We start from the raw sequence: 17998 nt of genomic DNA, 5'->3' as shown, positions 1-17998 counted from the left end.
TTTTATAATAATAATTATTATTATTATTACTATTATTGGCTGCATTGGGTTTTTGTTGCTGCGCGTGGGCTTTCTCTAGTTGTGGCGAGCAGGGGGCTACTCTTCATTGTGGTGTCCAGGCTTCTCATTGCTGTGGCTTCTCTCATTGCTGTGGCTTCCCTTATTGCGGAGCACAGTCTCTAGGCATGTGGGCTTCAGTAGTTGTGCCAAATGGGCTTAGTTGCTCCGCGGCATGTGGGATCTTCCCAGACCAGGGATCGAGCCCATGTCCCCTACATTGGCAGGCAGATTCTTAACCACTGTGCCACCAGGGAAGTCCTTCTCCCAGATTCTTAGGGAGTCTGCTTTGTAAAAAGTTTCCTTTATTTCCTTTATTTTCAAATTCTGGATTATTATTAGTTCTTTTCTTTAAGCAGAAACATGACTAAGTCTCTCCCTTCTTATAAACAAAGATAAACCCTCCTCTGATCAGAAAACATTTAATATGTATATTTTTGTCATCCAATATAATTCTACTTCTAAGAATCACTTATCGGGACTTCCCTGGTGGCGCAGTGGTTAAGACTCCATGCTCCCAATGCAGGGGGCCTGGGTTTGATCCCCTGGTTGGGGAACTAAGATCCCACACACTGCAGCTAAGCACACGTGCTGCAACTAGAGAGAAATCCTGCACGCCCGCAATGAAGACCCAGTGTAGCCAAAATAAATAAATAGATAAATTTTAAAAATAAAAATCACTTATTAATTTATCGAATATTTATGAGCACCCATGTGCCAGGCACTATGAATGAAATGATAAGCAGAAACAGATATCATCCCTGCTTTCATGGCGCTTAATGAGAGAGACAAATATCAATCCCATAATCATACTAGTGAATGCATCATTTCAAATTGAGACCTGAATTATAAAATGAAATATTATGTACTTATATTTGTTGGTCCCTGTTCCAGACTCTTTCCATGCATTAACTTAGTCATAAATAATGTATTTTATGTACTATGATATGTGTATAGTTTTATTACACCCACCACTATTTATCCACTTGCAGATAATGAGACTGAGTCAGAGAGAGGTTGAGTAACTTGTCCAAGGTCACACAGCCAATAAGTGATAGAGCTGGAATTCAAACCCAGATAGCCTGGCCCCTGCTCCTAACCATTATGCTATATTGGTTCTCACAAGCAGCTATGAAGGAAAGAAAGAGAGATCTATGAGGATATCTAACAAAGAAAACTAATCTAGACAGGAGTTCTCTGAGGAAGTACTGCTTGTGCTCAGACTCAAGTTTGAGTAGGCATTAACTCTGCAAAGTGGGTGGTAGTAGTGGTGGTGGTGGTAGGAGAAACAATCGTTTCACCTGGAGGACAGAACGTGCAAAGGCCCTGAGGCAAAAGGGAGAATGGCACAGTGAAGAAATTGAAAGGCCAATGTAATTAGAATGCAGAAAGCAAGGGGAAAGTGGGACATTGTATGGCTAGAGAGGTAGTCTAGGCCAGATGAAACAGGGCCTTATTGGCCCTTAGGGATTTTGTTTTTTTTCCCAAGAGTAAGAGAAATCCATGAAGATAAGGATTTGGGGAAGCAGGAATCAGTTTCCTTTGAAAAGATTACTCTAACTGCAGTTTAGACAGTGGATTATAGGGGAGTCACAGTGCACGTGGAGATGAGGCTTGTGATATCTTGAGGGTGGTAAGTTGACTTAGGGGGGTGACAGTGGAAACGGAGACAAATGGAGGGGTTTGGAGAAATATTTAGAAAGTCAAATTGACAGGACTGGATAATAGATTGGATATGGTAAGAAGTTGTAGGTTTTAAGGATGACCCCCTCCTGTATCTAATCCGTCAATAAAATCAGCTAATGTACCTTCTAAATATCTTTCTTTCTAGTGCAAAACACCATTTATTGAGATAGGGAATGTGGAAGAAGATGAGGAGGTTTGGGGAAAAAGATTACTGAGTCTTGACATGCTGACTTTGAGGTGCCTTTGAGACATTCATGTGCAGATATTGATTGACCGGGGCTAAAGTCATACACTTGGAAGCTATGATTGTATGGATGGCAAATGAAGCTGTAGCATGGGTGAGTCTGCCTAGGGGAAGAAAATTGATGAAGAAGAGAAGGGGGTCTAGAGCTGGTATTTCAGAAAGCCTAATGTTGAATAAGTCTGAGTACAGCAAAGAGCTGACTTAGTAGGCCTGTATTACTCAAACCCTGCACATTCCAAAGAAAGGCTTGTTTGTAGAACTGTCCTTGACTGCCTCCAGGGAGATAACCTCTGAGCCCTTGGAATACTCTGCCTAATAAGAGTGGTTTGTATGTCTGAGGCCTTGGGCCACACTGTATCACTTTGACTGAATAGTTTAAGCTATCAATGTGATTTATGCTGAACACCTGGTTTAGTATGCCTTGGACCGTGATGTATCAATTTGACCTCTGTGGGCTGGAATTTAAGTAGCTGAGGTCAGTTATAGGGGTGATCCATGCCTTTGGGACAGACCTTCCCCCACAATAAAAACCCTGTATAACTAAGGCTTGGGTGAACTTCCCTGTTTGGCAACACTTCACAAAGGTGTTGTCACACATCATTGCTGGGAGATTAGGACCTGTGCAACTCCACTGAGAGGAAACACCTGGAATCGTGTGCCTGTTTTCTTCTGGAATTTTCTCTATGCACCTTTTACCTTTGCTGATTTTAAATCTGTATCATTTCACTGTAATACACCATAACCACGAGCATACTAGCTTTTCTGAGTCTTGTGAGTTCTTCTAGTCTGTTCTTGGGGACCTCGACACAGTTTGTGAAAGAAAAACAGCAGTCCAAGAGGTAGGAGGAAAACTCCCAGTGTGGTGTCATTGAAAGCCATGGAAGGAAGTGATTCCAGAAGGGGGAATTGTCAAAGGTGTGAAATCCCACTGAGAAGACAAATAAGGTTAGGAATAAAATACATCTAGTGGATTTAAAAAATATGGAGGTCCTTGATGACCTTAGCAAGAGCTATTTTAGTAGAGTGATGGAAATGGAAGCCAGGCCAGAGTAGACTGAGTAAAAAGTGGGATGTGAGGAAACAGAGAACTTTAGAGAGAGAAACAAACTTGAAAAAAAATTTGCATGTAATTTACCTTTATTTATATAGCAAAATACATCAAACATAATCTAGTTATTTAATAACCTAATAAGAACCCTTTGAATTTAAATATTAAAAATTTTTACAATGGGTATACTTGTTGAAATCAGCAACTCTATCTTCAGGGATATTCATAAAAAATAACTACAGACATGCAAAGTGTTATTCATCACAATACTTATCACAGTATTGTTTATATTAGCAAAAAGTTGAAAAAAGCTTATTGTGAAACAGCAGACAGCTAATACATTACAGCACACTCACATTATGAAGTCTGTTTATTGTCTAAATTGGAATGTATCTTACTGGTTGCAAGAATTAGATATAATGTGTGTGAAATCACTTTGTAAATTGTAAACTGCTGTTCAAATATTGTGGTTATTACTGGGATTAACAATGTGCCCCTGGAAGGCCTCACAAATATAGAAAAGCCAAAGAGCTGGCAATTAGACCCAGAACTCTGCCATTTGACCCTCTTTCCTTGGTACTAGTGGTTCTCAAACTCAGACAACACGGCACCGGGAAATCAAAGTGCACTTTGCACAACATCATGGAATGCTGAGAAGTGAACTTTATTTTTTCTAAGATTTTGTTTTTAATTATCTTAAGCTTTGTGATCACATAATCTACAAATTTGTGCTGATGGTATATCTCCTCTACTTTAATCCTTCTAATGTTTTCGCAAAAACACCGTTACCAATCACATATATACAGGAGTTTTACAGCTTCATGTTTTGTTTTTTTTAAATATATGGAAAATTTTCAAAAGTAATTAATTATTTTATTGGCTGCGTTGGATCTTCATTGCTGCGTGGGCTTTCTCTAGTTGCGGCAAGTGGGGACTACTCTTCATTGTGGTGCGTGCACTTCTCATTTTGGTGCGTTCTCTTCTTGCGGAGCACGGGCTGTAGGTGCGTGGGCTTCAGTAGTTGTGGCATGAGGGCTCAATAGTTGTGACTCGTGGGCTCAATAGTTGTGGCTTGCAGGATCTAGAGCACAGGCTCAGTAGTTGTGGTGCACGTGCTTAGCTGCTCCTTGGCATGTGGGATCTTCCCAGACCAGGGCTCGAACCCCTGCATTGGCAGGCAGATTCTTAACTACTGCACCACCAGGGAAGTCCTCATATGTGGTTTTGAATAGTTGTTTAAAGATAATCCTGAATTACAACTCTGTCTCAGATAGTAAAAGATTTAAAAGCAAAGTTTAATTTGCTATTATATCTTGTCACACTGACTTTTAAAAGCATCTGACCTTATAGATCATCTATAAAATGTGAGAAGTGTTAAACATTCTTTGATATTTTACATGAACCGCACAAAAATGCCTTTCACTAAGTAAAAGGCAACGTTATTTATTTTTAAATTTTTATTTCATTTTCTTTTTTCTTTTTGGCCGCCCTGCAAGGCACATGGGATCTTAGTTCCCCGACCAGGGATTGAACCTGGGCCCTTGGTAGTGAGAGCACAGAATCCTAACCACTGGACTGCCAGGGAATTCCCAAAAGGCAATATTTTAGATACAGGGAATTTTGGATTGCCAAAGTTAAGACCAAAAGATAAAATGGACATTGCTACCTTATCTTCAGCCCTTTATAGCCTAGTGAACACAAATTGAAATGCAGGTGAGTCTTGCTCAATTGTATGAGACAACAAAGGGATTTCCCCAGTATTTAAATATTATATTCATATAATCAGTTATATAAATCTAAATCTATAAACCTATCCTATAGGTTTTGAGATGGCATTCATCATCTTTGTGAAAAGTTTGATATTACCAATCAAGTCCAATCATATCTTTAGAAGAGGGAAATAATGGTAGTACTTGCTGAACTGGAATTACTATCAAAATTCAAAAAGCTGTTTATATAAATTTAACCACAGGCAATATTATTTAAATCAGAACTGTCCAAAAAAAATATTCTGTCAGCCATCCCTGATCTGAATTCTGGTATATGAGATCAATTTAAATATTTTACACATAAAAGAAATGGAGACATTTCTGTTTTGTAAGAAATAAGGCAGTGGGCTAACTATTACTCATAAGAAGATTTGAGATAAGCTATCAAGTCTGCCCTTTCTGTCTTCTTCTTAATGTCAGTGAAGATCATGTTTTTTTCCAGGGATGTATTTCTTAGGATTCTCCAAATATATTTCTCCCCAGGTGATGCACTTGTTCTTGTTGGCATCAGTGTAAGAGAATCTCAGGGGCCTGGCCTGTCTCCATTTAGACCATTTCTTGTGCTTGCCTTTCTTTTCCGTGGTGTGACACTGGGCATGTTTCTGGACAAAAATCTTGCCCTTGTCAACATCATCCATTTTAATTTTGGTTTTTTGACATGTGCGTTAGGAAGATCCTTGCTCTGAAGTTGCAATTCCTGCTAAGTCCAAGGACGTGCTAATCCAAGGTACAATGTGCTTATGTACCTGTGTTCAGAGAAGTGAACTTTAAATCACAAAATGTCACCTTTATATCCCCTGGCCTCACCCACTCATGATTGCTAATATGGCACATAAACAGAAATTCCCCCCAATTTTTTTTTTTTTGGCCACACTACGCAGCTTGTAGGATCTTAATTCCCTGACCAGGGATTGAACCTGAGCCCTCGGCAGTGAAAGTGGGGAGTCGTAACCACTGGACCACCAGGGAATTCCCCAGAAATGCCCCAAATCTTAACCGCAGCTCAGCATTCCTCTGCTGGTCCTCATGGTCTCGTCCACTCCTGCTAATGACCATGGTTGCTCTGTCCAAGAGTGGCAGAACCAACTATTGCAAACCTTCAAGCTACTCTTGGGCTACTCTGCCTCACTGTTGCCAACATCCTGTGCCCAGCTGATGAATTATGCTCTCACTGTTGTTCACCTAGCTATGTCATTCCCAGTGCTCTTTCTCTTTTCTGGACAACCGGAAAGTTCTTTCCACTTCTGGTTACCAGCAATGTCAGGGCAGTTTTCTCCACAGCAGAGCTGTTACTCACCTACTGATAGCACTCTCCTTTATTTCAGAACTGTACTTTTCTTATAATGTTCAGGCAAGCGGGTCAGGGGTAAAAGATAGCCTAGGTTAGGGGAATGGCTGGATCCTTACACCCACTGCTCAGTTCAGCCCATAGCATGGTTTCTCTTCTTGAGATTTTTCTCTGAGGTACGTTTGCTTCTCCCTCCAGGTCTGTTCCCTTCATGAACCTTCAGGTCTACTTTTACATTCATTTCATATTTACCATGTGCCAGGTACTGTTAGCACTTTGCAAATATTTGTCAACCTTGAAGTAGGTCTTACTAGTAACAAACACCCTTTTACAAATGAGGAAACTGAGGCAAGCTAAGTAAGTTACCTCAAATCACACAGCTAGCAGGTGGTGGAACAAGGCTTCAAACCAGGCATTCTGGCTCCAGCACAGATTCAAACTCCATGCAATGGAATTTCTCCATCAGACAGGTTTGTCCCTATCATACATCAGTCTCGTGATTTCAGTTTCTCCTGCAAGATTTCTGGGCTCCCATTGCAAATCGAGAATGTAGCTGAGTATCTGTTTCAATGGCTCCAAGAACTCCATGACAATTTAATTCTAGGCACTGCCTTCTCAGAGCGCACAAGTTATATTGGTGGGGGGACAATTTCCTCTCTATGAAATTGTATAGTTTTCAAAGACAACGCCTTTATACTAGATTTTTATAGTTGGTTTTTTTGTGTGTGTTTTCTTTTTTGCCGCCCTGCAAGGCACACGGGATCTTAGTTCCCTGACCAGGGATTAAACCCCTGCCCCCTGCAATGGAAGTGTGGAGTCCTGACCACTGGATCATCAGGGAATTCCCTTATACTAGATTTTAATAAAGGCAAGTGGTAGCAGGCATCAAAAGGTTGAGAAAAATGCAAGGAAATAAAGATTTTGGTTGAGAAATTTGATGCACTAATTTATTTTTTTGAAGTGAATTTGGAGAAAAGTCTTTATTTGCTCTTTATTATACATACTCCTTATTTTTCACCACCTGTACAGATACCATCCTGGTTCAATCAACCATTATTTCTTGGCTGAAATATTATTGTATTAGCAGCCTAACTGGTCTTCCTTCTTCCACTCTGACCCCCTACAGGTGATTTCTACAGTAAATAGCCACAGAGACTCTTTTCACAACTTCGAGTCTTTGATCAAAACTCATCCAAGACTTCCTATCTCACTCAGAATCTTAAAACTGGACTATGAGTACTCGGGTACTCCAGTGGAGGAAATTTTTCTGAAGGGTACACAAGGATACTGAGATTTAATTTTATATTAATTCATATATACACACACACATACATATACATGCATAGTTTTTTAATGCAGCGCCTATGTCAATAAAAATGAAAAATGAAATTGATACAGGACTCTATCTCTTCCCAGTAATGTTATATACATTCATATCTAAATTAAAAAAACTACCAGTCATCTCATTAAAAGACATGCCCAATTAACATTTGCTTTCCATATTTAATATTTAACAAAATAGAACATTTTTGATTATGTACTTTTAAAATGGATGACAATGTTTGTTAAACTACTTGTTTACCTTTCCATTACATAGATTTAACAGTACCATGACAATTAAAAAATGTTGGTTTTGCAAAATGTCTGCAATGGCACTCTGCAACTATTTACACTCCTGATGAAAAATTTTATGAGTCAACTTACAGTGTTTGAGAGGAGAAAATAGTTTTTCAAAGTTCTTTTCCAGGGCACAGAAGTTTAAAAAGTTGAAAGCCCTTTCTGTATATGACCTAATTCTTTTACTCACCTTCTACTACTTTCCCTCCTTCAGCCATTCCAGCCACACAGACTCTTTGCTGTTCCTCTAACAAGTCAAGAATCTCTGCCTCAGGCCCTTTGTACTTAACTGTTTGCTCCTCTGCCTGGAACACTTCTGCAAGAGAACTACAAGCTTGTTCACCTATCAATAGAGGCCTTCCCCAATCATCTCTTTTACTCCGCCTTTTCCCCTTTGTAGCATTTGTCACTCCCTGCATATATTTATGTCACTCTTCCTCCAGATTGCAAACTCCTTGAAAGTAAGGATCTCCTTTGTTCTCTTCTGTAATCCTAGCATCTCTAAAACACTACTTGACTCACAGTAAGAGGTCATTATTTTCTTTTTAAGATTTATTTATTAATTTTTAAATTTACTTTTGGCTGGGTTAGGTCTTCATTGCTCTGCATGGGGTGTCTCTAGTTGTGGCAAGCAGGGGCTACTCTTTGTTGCAGTGTGTGGGCTTCTCATTGTGGTGGCTTCTCTTGTGGAGCACAGGTTCTAGGTGTACAGGCTTCAGTAGCTGCAGCACACCAGTTCAGCAGTTGTGGCTCATAGGCTCTAGAGCGCAGGCTCAGTAGTTATGGCGCAAGGGCTTAGTTGCTCCACAGCATGTGGGATCTTCCTGGACCAGGGATCCACCTCGTGTTCCCTGCATTGGCAGGCAGATTCTTAACCAGTGCGTCAGCAGGTAAGTCCCTGAGGTCACTATTTTTGAAGGATTAAATGAAAAATGTTTTGAGGTGGCTTATTTTAAGGACTTATATACCACCTCAAGAATAAGTTTCTTGGGAACACTGTCAGAAGAGGAAAGCACTTTATGATCCTAACATTAAAACAGCCTTAGTACTTGTTTCTCAAAGACAACCCTTACTGAAAGCTTCTATTACCGACACTGTTAGGGCATTTGTAATCCAATTCTAAGGACACTAAGTAGGACTCTCAGGACAATATTGTTTAGATCGTGATTCCCCAAACTGACGCACACCAGAATCAGCCAAAGCGCTTTCAACATGCATCAGCTCTCCCCTACTTCCTGGTGCAGGTCTGGGGTGTGGTCCTCGCACATCTCAGCTTTGAAAAAGCTTCTCATTTGATTGGTTTTCTGATGCGTAGCAACGTCAGAGAATCAATCACCTTAAGAAGTTAAAAATAGCTGTTACAGACTTTTTTCCTCACTGGGTCTTTTCAGTCTCTTTTTGGAACGCCACCAGTTAAAAACAAGAATCCTCACTTTACTGCTCCCCTGAGATAAAACCACCAGAGGAACGCGGCCAGTTAAAGCACAGAAACCCTGGAGGTCGGCACCTCGGAGCCAGGAGGCCAAGGCGTCTGACCCCGCGCCGACTGAAGGTTCGGCCGAGACGCACCCGCCTCTGGGGACCCCGGCGCCCGAGAAACGCTCACTCTGCAGGAAGCAGCCCCGGCCTTCCACCCTTTCCCGCTCTTCCCCCACCGTCGCCGCGTCCGAGCTCTTAACCACCCCGGACTAAAGGCAGTTCACCGTCAAGAGCCTCTGGCTTTAAACGTTCACTGGCCAGCGGATCTGCAGTGACGCCGACTCAACGCACCGGCCACGGAGGCCGGGAGGGGCGGCCGCGGCGGCCAGGACGGCTGCGCGCCGGGGCCCCGAGTTCCCGCCTCCCTCCGGAGGACGCCGTGCGTACATGCGCGCGCCGCGTCCGCCCTCCTGCAAACGCGCGACGCGAGGGTGGGGGCGCCGCGTGCGCGCGCGCTCTCGTTCGTTTGCTCGCTCGCTCGCCTGCTCGCTCTCGGCGGCCGCTCTCGCTGCGGCTGCGGCTGGGGCTGGGGGCGGCGGCGGCGGCGGGCGGCGCGGGGCGGTCCGGCGGGTTCAAAGAGGAAAACATGGCGGAAAACAAAGGCGGCGGCGAGGCTGAGAGCGGCGGCGGGGGCAGCAGCAGCGCGCCGGTAACTGCTGGGGCCGCCGGGCCCGCGGCGCAAGAGGCGGAGCCGCCTCTCACCGCGGTGCTGGTGGAGGAGGAGGAGGAGGAAGGCGGCAGGGCCGGCGCGGAGAGCGGCGCGGCCGGGCCCGACGACGGGGGGGTGGCCGCGGCCTCCTCGGGCTCGGCCCCGGCTGCCTCAGCCCCTGCAGCCTCAGTGGGCCCTGGAGTTCCCGGGGGGGCGGTATCGACGCCGGCCCCAGCTCCGGCCTCGGCTCCTGCTCCGGGTCCCTCGGCGGGGCCGCCTCCTGGACCGCCAGCCTCGCTCCTGGACACCTGCGCCGTGTGTCAGCAAAGCCTGCAGAGCCGGCGTGAGGCGGAGCCCAAGCTGCTGCCCTGTCTTCACTCCTTCTGCCTGCGCTGCCTGCCGGAGCCCGAGCGCCAACTTAACGTGCCCATCCCGGGGGGCAGCAACGGCGACATCCAGCAGGGTGAGCGGGAGGCCCGGCCCGACGTCTGGGCCGAAGGGGATTGGGGTGCCGAGGAGGATCTGGGGACGGAGGTGCTCGGGCCCGAGGCTGCTCGGACCGGCGTAATCCTACGGGGTCTGAGAGGTGGAAGACACGGCTCCTGGGACAGTTTCCAGAGAAGCTGGATCTCCAGAGATACGGGGAGGGTGAAGGGAGGGGTGCCGGCTGCGAGAGGCTGGGGGAGGGGACGCCGGCTGCAGGGGAGGTTCGCGATGCGCGGATACAGGCCGGGAAGGCGTGGACTCGGGCCGAGCCCAGATTCGGGAACGGGTGGAACGGACTGAGAAAAGAGGGGGCCTGGGAATCCGCTTGTGAGAAGCATTTTGGAGGGAAGACCCAGCGGTGAGAGGTGTTAAGGAGGGAGTAGGTAAGAGATAAGGGTAGTGAGGATGAATTGCCTTAAAGGGAGAGGTTTTGATCTGCTCAAAGGTTGGGGAGAGGAGGACTAGGGAGGTTAATGGGCATTGGAGAATTTGGGGCTAAGAGAAGGCGTCTGGTAGAAAGTAATTTTAGGATGACATTGAGAAGGAGGAACTCTGGAAGCAAAATAGCTGTGAGAGGCCTGCATGGTTAGGGAAATATCTTAAGGTTTAGAGGTGAAGGAGAAATGAACTTTGAAGGGAATTGGGAATTAGGGAGAACTGGGCATGAATTTCAGTTCCTTGTGCATTAATGAGCGCTTAGTGTTCTGGATACTGTGCTAGAATTGGATAAAATACTCACTGAGGAGCTCATTCACGGTCCAGCATAGGAGAAACAAACATAAGGTACAGCAGTGGAGGTGGGTCCTTGGTACAGTGGTTATGGCACAGTCAAGAGAAGGTCAGGGAAACTTCGCTGAAAAGGAAACCCTTGAGTAGGTTTCTTGAAGGGTGAGCAGTTCTCTGGGTTGGAATGTTTTCAGGGCACAGGGCACCTTACACATCCCTGGAGTTAAGGTTGGTTTGATGGGCTGAATAGGTAAGGGGTCTGCAGTTCTTTATCTGAAACCGTTGGGACCAGATGTGTTTTAGATGTTAGAACAGTTTGGAAATTTTTCTTTTTCCTGGTAAGGTCTCTAATACTCCGGTGGAGATTGGGTTAACAACTCATTATCAAATATTAATGTTTCTGCAGTGAAGCATATGAATATCATTCTAATGGGATAGACAAATAACCTCCCGCAAGTCAGGGAGGGTTTTGTTGCAGAGTTATGAAAAAACTTTAAAATTTCAAAGCTTTTGAATTTTAGAGCTGCAGGTAAAGGATTGTGGACCTGTACTAAAAGGTTTGGGATTAATCCTGTAGAATGTATCCTGTACAGTGTAGATAGGCTGAAAGGAGTCCCTAACCTTTTGTTTTTTTTGTATATCAGAAAGATAAAAGGATCACATTTGTGATTAGAAAGATCATTTGGGGGCACATTGAAGGGTAAGGGAAGAAAAGACCTGAGGCAGGACCAGTTAGGAGAATCCTGGCAGTATAATCTGGGAGAGAAATTAGCATTTGGAGTAGGTAGTAAAGGACTGGTGTTTTAGGAAGTGTTTTGGTATGGGGGAAAGGTATGGACTTTGGGAGAAACATTTGAGTTTGGATGCCTACTTTGTTACTTCCTGCTTGTGACTCGGACAGATTAATTTCACAAGGACAAAATTGCCTACCTTATAGAGTTATTGATAGAATTAAGTATGTTAAGTGACTAGTACATGGTAGTTATTAATGTTATGGCAGCTAGTTTATTATTAGTGGTAACTAATTGTAAGTAGCTGTGGGAATGGGGATGAAGGGCCAATTGAGATTGGTGTGAGAGAGACACACGTGTCTAGGCCAAGTTCCAGGTTTCTTGTTTGGTGGGTGGCAGTGCTATTAATGCAAATAAAAGAATTCAGGCACAGAAGCAGGTGTGTGTGTGTGTGGTGAAGGGAGGTTACAGTGATTTCAGTTTGGGGTTTGAAGTATTATTGAGACCTGCAGGTAGAACGTTTGGTTATTGGAGAGGATACTAAATGATAATAGATATATAGAAGGTGGATAATGGGTATATAACTAACTGCTCATGGCCTCATGAGTATAGTAAGACATGTGGGATTCAGTGTTCTTGTGGGAACCTGGATTAGGTGAGAGACTTAGGGTAAACACAAGAGGAAAATTGTGTTTGATTGATGTGGCTGAGGGACTGAGGTTATGAAATTAGCTCTGTGTTTTTTATGCAGGAGAGAGAATAATAGTGTATAAATTCTCTCTTCATTTCTTCATCTTTTGTTTTTGAACTAGGAGAAGGAAGTAGATGGGACTGAGTATTGTCAGTCTTAAGGTTGTGTTGCTTTCCAACCAGTATCTAAAACAAATTAAGTCTGGAAGCCCTTATGTTTTTAGGCAGGGAGTCTAGAAAGTAACTATTAGTATTAACTCCTGTATATATCCTTTGCTTTGCTCTTGAAAAAATTGAACATGCTATTCTGTAAGTAACACTGGATTTGGAGTCCCGGAACATAGTTCTGCCCTTAATTATTTTCTGGTTCTCTCAGGTTTTTTTCCTTCAGTTTCTTTATCTCTAAAATGTAGCTAATAGTCCTTCACTTATATCTCACTCAAATGAATTAAACAGTGAAAGGGCAAATGTTTTTATAAACTGAAATGCTTTGCAAATATAAGATATTGTTGAACAACCTCTGTTTCCATCTCTGGTCTGGGTAGCCATAGTTGGTAGTTTAATTCACCATCTTAAGTCGTCCTGAAACAATGACATTACCCTCTCTTCTAATGGCCTTTTTTCTCTTTCTCTAATATAACAAAGTTATTCAAACCCGTTAGCTGTTCTGTTTAGATCAGTGATCCTCCAACTGTGGTCGATAGCAGCATAGCATCCTTTGCAGTCTTATTAGGAATGCAAATTCTTGGGCCTCACTGAAGACCTAACCAGAAATCATTTTTAGTAAGCCTTCCAGGTGATTTTGATGAACACCAAGCTTGAAAACCACTCTTCTTGAGTGAAGGGTTCCTCACTTCGAATGTTGCCTCTGCAGGAAGACCTTCTCTTGACCAAGCTTTATTTTTAAAGAGCAGTTTTAGGTTTACAGCAAAATTAAATGCAAGTTATGGAGATTTCCCTTCCTCCCAGACCTATATAGCTTCTCCCATTATCAACATCCCTCACCAGAGTGGTACAATATTTTTAGAGTTGATTGCCCTATATCATAATCACCCAGAGTCCATGGTTTATGTTAGGGTTCACTATTAGTGTTGTACATTCTGAGGGTTTGAACAAATGTATAATGACTTGCGTTCATCATTATAATATCACACAGAGTATTTTCACTGCCCTGAAAGTTCTGTGTCTGGCAGCTCTTTTTAAGGTACTGTTGGCTCTCCGTATCTGATGGGGGTTTTGGAACCAATCCCCTGAGATTACTGAGGGACAGTTGTAGTCCTCCAGGTCACTCTTTGACATGTTACCTTTATTTCTTCAAAGCATAGCTAAAATCCAAAATGTTTACTTGTTTTTATTTACTCGTTTGTTCCTTGTTTCCCACTAGAATATTGTAGAGTGAATGAATGTTCAATAAATAGCTTTTGGATAAATAAGAATCATCTGGAGAGCTTTTTAAAATACTGTTTTGGGAGTTGCAGAGACTGTTTAAGTTGACATGGGGATGACACTAGGATTTGAATTTTTTAAATTATTTTATTATTTATTTTTGGCTGCGTTGGGTCTTTGTTGCTGCGCATGGCTTTTTCTAGTTGTGGCGAGCAGTGCGTGGGTTTCTCATTGTGGTGGCTTCTCTTGTTGTGGAGCATGGGCTCTAAGTGCTTGGGCTTCAGTAGTTGCAGTGTTTGGGCTCAGTAGTTGTGGCTCAAAGGCTCTAGAGCGCAGGCTCAGTAGTTGTGGTGCACAGGATCACTTGCTCTGTGGCATGTGGGATCTTCCCAGACCAGAGATAGAATCTGTGTCCTCTGCATTGGCAGGTGAATTCTTAACTACTGTGCCACCAAGGAAGCCCTTGGGATTTGAATTTTTAAAAAGTATCATGTAATTCTGATTCTGGAAACTGCCACACTTTGAGACACAGGGATTTAAATATTTTCAGGAGAAAGACTGATCTGTGTGCTGGTGGAATATTTGGAAAATCAAAATAGATAAACTAGTTAGTATTTGTTAAATCTCAGTAGTGAGCTTTTTAAAATACTTTTATGATTTGTTTTTATTTTTATTTTTTTAGGCTTATTTCAGATTCAGTCAGAATAGCTATCAGTAGTGGATATGTACAAATTATAATGTATCAATAAAAATACAAATATGTATTGATGCATCTAAACAACCTCTCAAATGAACTCTTGAAGAGGGTGAGACTTTTGTAGTAGGGCATAGACAGGATGGTGATGTGGGTGAGTATCTGGATTGGGAGTAACTTGCCTTGGATTCTGGTATTAATTTGCTGTGTAGCCTTGGGCAAGTCTAGACAGCCTCTCCAGATCTGTAAAAATGAAGAAGTTGAGTTCCTATCCAGTAAAATTCTGAGTCTGTTATTGTCTTTTATGCTAACTTTTTACATCTACATAAGTTTAATATTCTTATATTTTGTGGTGAATAGTCAACATGGAAAAATGATTCTGTTTATGAATCTTCAACTTTTTGTGAAAAGTCTGGGATGGCCGCAGTCATGCGGTAAGTGAGAGGGAGTACCTCCTCACAGTGGTTCTGTTTTTATCACTGAGCATGGTGAGCCACTCGGGGGAGTCTTATGTTTGAGGTCTTGGAAGTTCTTGCCCCAGGAGTATGCGTAATATACGGCAGTTTGCTAGCTCTGAGTGTGGCTTATCTGTTTTGGGATTTTTTTAGGCTCTACTTCCTCTAATGCGCTATTTGACATAAATATGCCTGAGTTTTTGAATGATAATGTAGTCATAAGCAATCAGTCATTAAAGACTTATCAAAGGAGAACACTTTTTATTTATTTATTTATTTATTTTTGGCTGTGTTGGGTCTTTGTTGCTCCGTGTGTGCGTGCGTGCTTTAGTTATGGCGAGCAGAGGCTACACTTTGTTGTGGTATGTGGGATTTTCATTGCGATGGCTTCTCTTGTTGCAGAGCTCGGACTCCAGACCCATAGGCTTTAGTAGTTGTAGCACTCGGGCTCAGTAGTTGTGGCTCGAAGGCTCTAGAGCACGGGCTCAGTAGTTGTGGTTCATGGGCTTAGTTGCTCCATGGCATGTGTGATCTTCCCGGACCAGGGATCAAACCTGTGCCGCCTGCATTGGCAGGCAGATTCTTAAGCACTACCCCACCAGGGAAGTCTGAAAAACACTTTTTAACCACTTCTAGCATTGTGGTTGGTGAAATGCACACTATTCAGGAGTCAGACTGCCTGCATTCATTTTTGAGCTCCATTATTTTACTACTAGAATGACTGGATATGTTACTTAACATCCATAAATTGAGGGTAATAATAATATCTATTTTATTTTATTTTAAAAAAATTTTAATTTATTTTTTATTTTTGCATTGGGTCTTCATTGCTGCGCTCGGGCTTTCTCTGGTTGTGGCGAGCCGGGGCTGCTTTTAATTGCGGTGCAAGGGCTTCTCAGTGCAGTGGCTTCTCTTGTTGCAGAGCACGGGTTCTAGGTGCTCAGGCTTCAGTAGTTGCAGCGAGTGGGCTCAGTAGTTGTAGCTCTAGGGCTCTAGAACGCAGGCTCAGTAGTTGTGGTGCATGGGCTTAGTTGCTCCACAAGCATGTAGGATCCTCCTGGAACGGGGCTTGCACCCGTGTCCCCTGCATTGGCAGGTGGATTCTTAACCACTGTGCCACCAGGGAAGTCCCAATAATATCCATTTTATAGTGTTATTTTGAGGATTGAGTTAATACATTGTAAATTGTTTCATATAGTGCTTGGCCCTTGGTAAGCCCCCAGTAAATTGTACTGTTGTGATTTCTGTTGACTTCCAGTTGTCCCCTGTTGCCTTTGTGATTACCCCTGTCTCACAGTAAGCAGAAAGGAAGACTCAGGAAGGCAAATTGTTGGTGTTTTTCCAGGTTTTTCTGACATCTAATGAAGTACAGCACACCTGACAAAATCATTTGTATTCCAAACCTCTTCAGCTGCCTAAAACTTATAATGTAAAAAGTTGTAAGTTAATGTTCTAAATCCTAAGTCTTTACAAGGTCTAGTATCTATACACCAAAAATTATAGTTAGGAGAATCTAATTGGCTTTTCATTTATTTATACATACTCCTGTTAGCAGACACTAAATGAGAATACCATAAAGTAAATTCTCAAAGTTGGTCCACGGAACTCTGAGTTGGAGGGTGTTGGCAAAGTCAAAACTGTTTTCATTGTAACACTGATTCGTTATTTGCCTTATTTACTGTTCTGACATTTGTAGTAATAATACAGAAGCAATGATAGGTAAAACTGCTTGGCACCATAGAAGAAATTAAGATAGTGCCTCCAAACCACTCTAAAAGTTATTGTATCTTTTTTTTTTAATTTATTCATTATTTATTTATTTATTTATTTTGGCTGTGTTGGGCCTTTGTTGCTGCACATGGGCTTCCTCTAGTTGCCGCTAGTGGGGGCTACGCTTCCTTGCAATCCACAGGCTTCTCATTGCAGTGGCTTCTCTTGTTGCAGAGTACAGGCTCTAGGCACAAGGGCTTTAGTAGTTGTGGCTTGAAGGCTGTAGAGCACAGGCTCAGTAGTTGTGGAGCACGGGCTTAGTTACTCTGAGGCATGTGGGATATTCCCAGACCAGGGCTTGAACCCATGTGCCCTGCATTGACAGGCGGATTCTTGACCACTGTGCCAACTTATTGTATTTTTATCATCACATACTTAGAGTAAAACCACCACCACCACCAAAAATCATGTTAGTTTTACTTTTATGTCCTTCATGAAGCAGTAAAAATTATTTTAAAGATCTTTTAAAAATATTTAATTTATTTATTTACTTAGGCTCTGCCGGGTCTTAGTTGTGGCATGTGGGACCTTCGTTGTGGCATGTGGGATCTTTAGTTGTGGCATTCAGACTTCTTAGTTCTGGCATGCATGCGGGATCTAGTTCCCTAACCAGGGATTGAACCACAGCCCCCTGTATTGGGATTGTGGAGTCTTATCCACTGGACCACCAGGAAAGTCCCTATTTTTTAAATAACTTTATTTATTTATTTATTTATTTATTTATTTATTTACTTACTTACTTACTTACTTACTTAATTACTTACGGCTGCATTGTGTCTTCATTGCTGTGTGAGGACTTTCTCTAGTTGTGGCGAGGGGGGCTACTTTTCTTTGCGATGTGCTGGCTTCTCAGTGCAGTGGTTTCTCTTGTTGCAGAGCTCAGGCTCTAGAGCACAGGCTCAGTAGTTGTGGTGCACGGGCTCAGTCACTCTGTGGCACGTGGAATCTTCCCGGACCAGGGATGGAAGCCCTCCGTATCCCCTGCATTGGCAGGTGGATTCTTAACGACTGCACCAGCAGGAAAGCCTCTATTTTAAAAATCTTGATCCTTAGTATTCTGTGTGATGAAATGAAATACTGCATAAAGTGCTTCTGCTGCAGACTGAAGTGCGATAAGAAAAATACTTGTGCACTTGTTTGAATTCCAAGCTGAATTAGCTGCTTTTTTTCTTGGAAACTAATTTTTACTTGAAAGAATGATTAACAGACTGTGGTTTTCAGTC

General features: G+C 42.8%; 1 protein-coding gene across 3 annotated transcripts in view; it reads left to right on the top strand.

Annotated features, from left to right (window-relative positions):
• The first annotated feature begins 9598 nt into the window (after nt 1–9598).
• The window catches only part of TRIM33 (tripartite motif containing 33), a 125369-nt gene continuing 116969 nt past the window's right edge, over nt 9599–17998 (top strand). Inside the window, exon 1 of one of the 3 annotated variants that reach the window (XM_057710550.1) lies at nt 9599–10300. In XM_057710550.1, coding sequence (XP_057566533.1) covers nt 9775–10300 — 526 coding nt within the window. In that variant the 5' untranslated portion in view covers nt 9599–9774. The remainder of the gene's footprint in view (nt 10301–17998) is intronic. The other 2 variants (XM_057710544.1, XM_057710481.1) reach the window with 2 other exon arrangements.

The sequence above is a fragment of the Hippopotamus amphibius genome, chromosome 1, assembly GCF_030028045.1.
Source record: "Hippopotamus amphibius kiboko isolate mHipAmp2 chromosome 1, mHipAmp2.hap2, whole genome shotgun sequence".
NCBI lineage: Eukaryota > Metazoa > Chordata > Mammalia > Artiodactyla > Hippopotamidae > Hippopotamus > Hippopotamus amphibius.
Note: the sequence above shows the minus strand (reverse complement) of the source record. Positions and strands in the feature narration are given on the sequence as shown.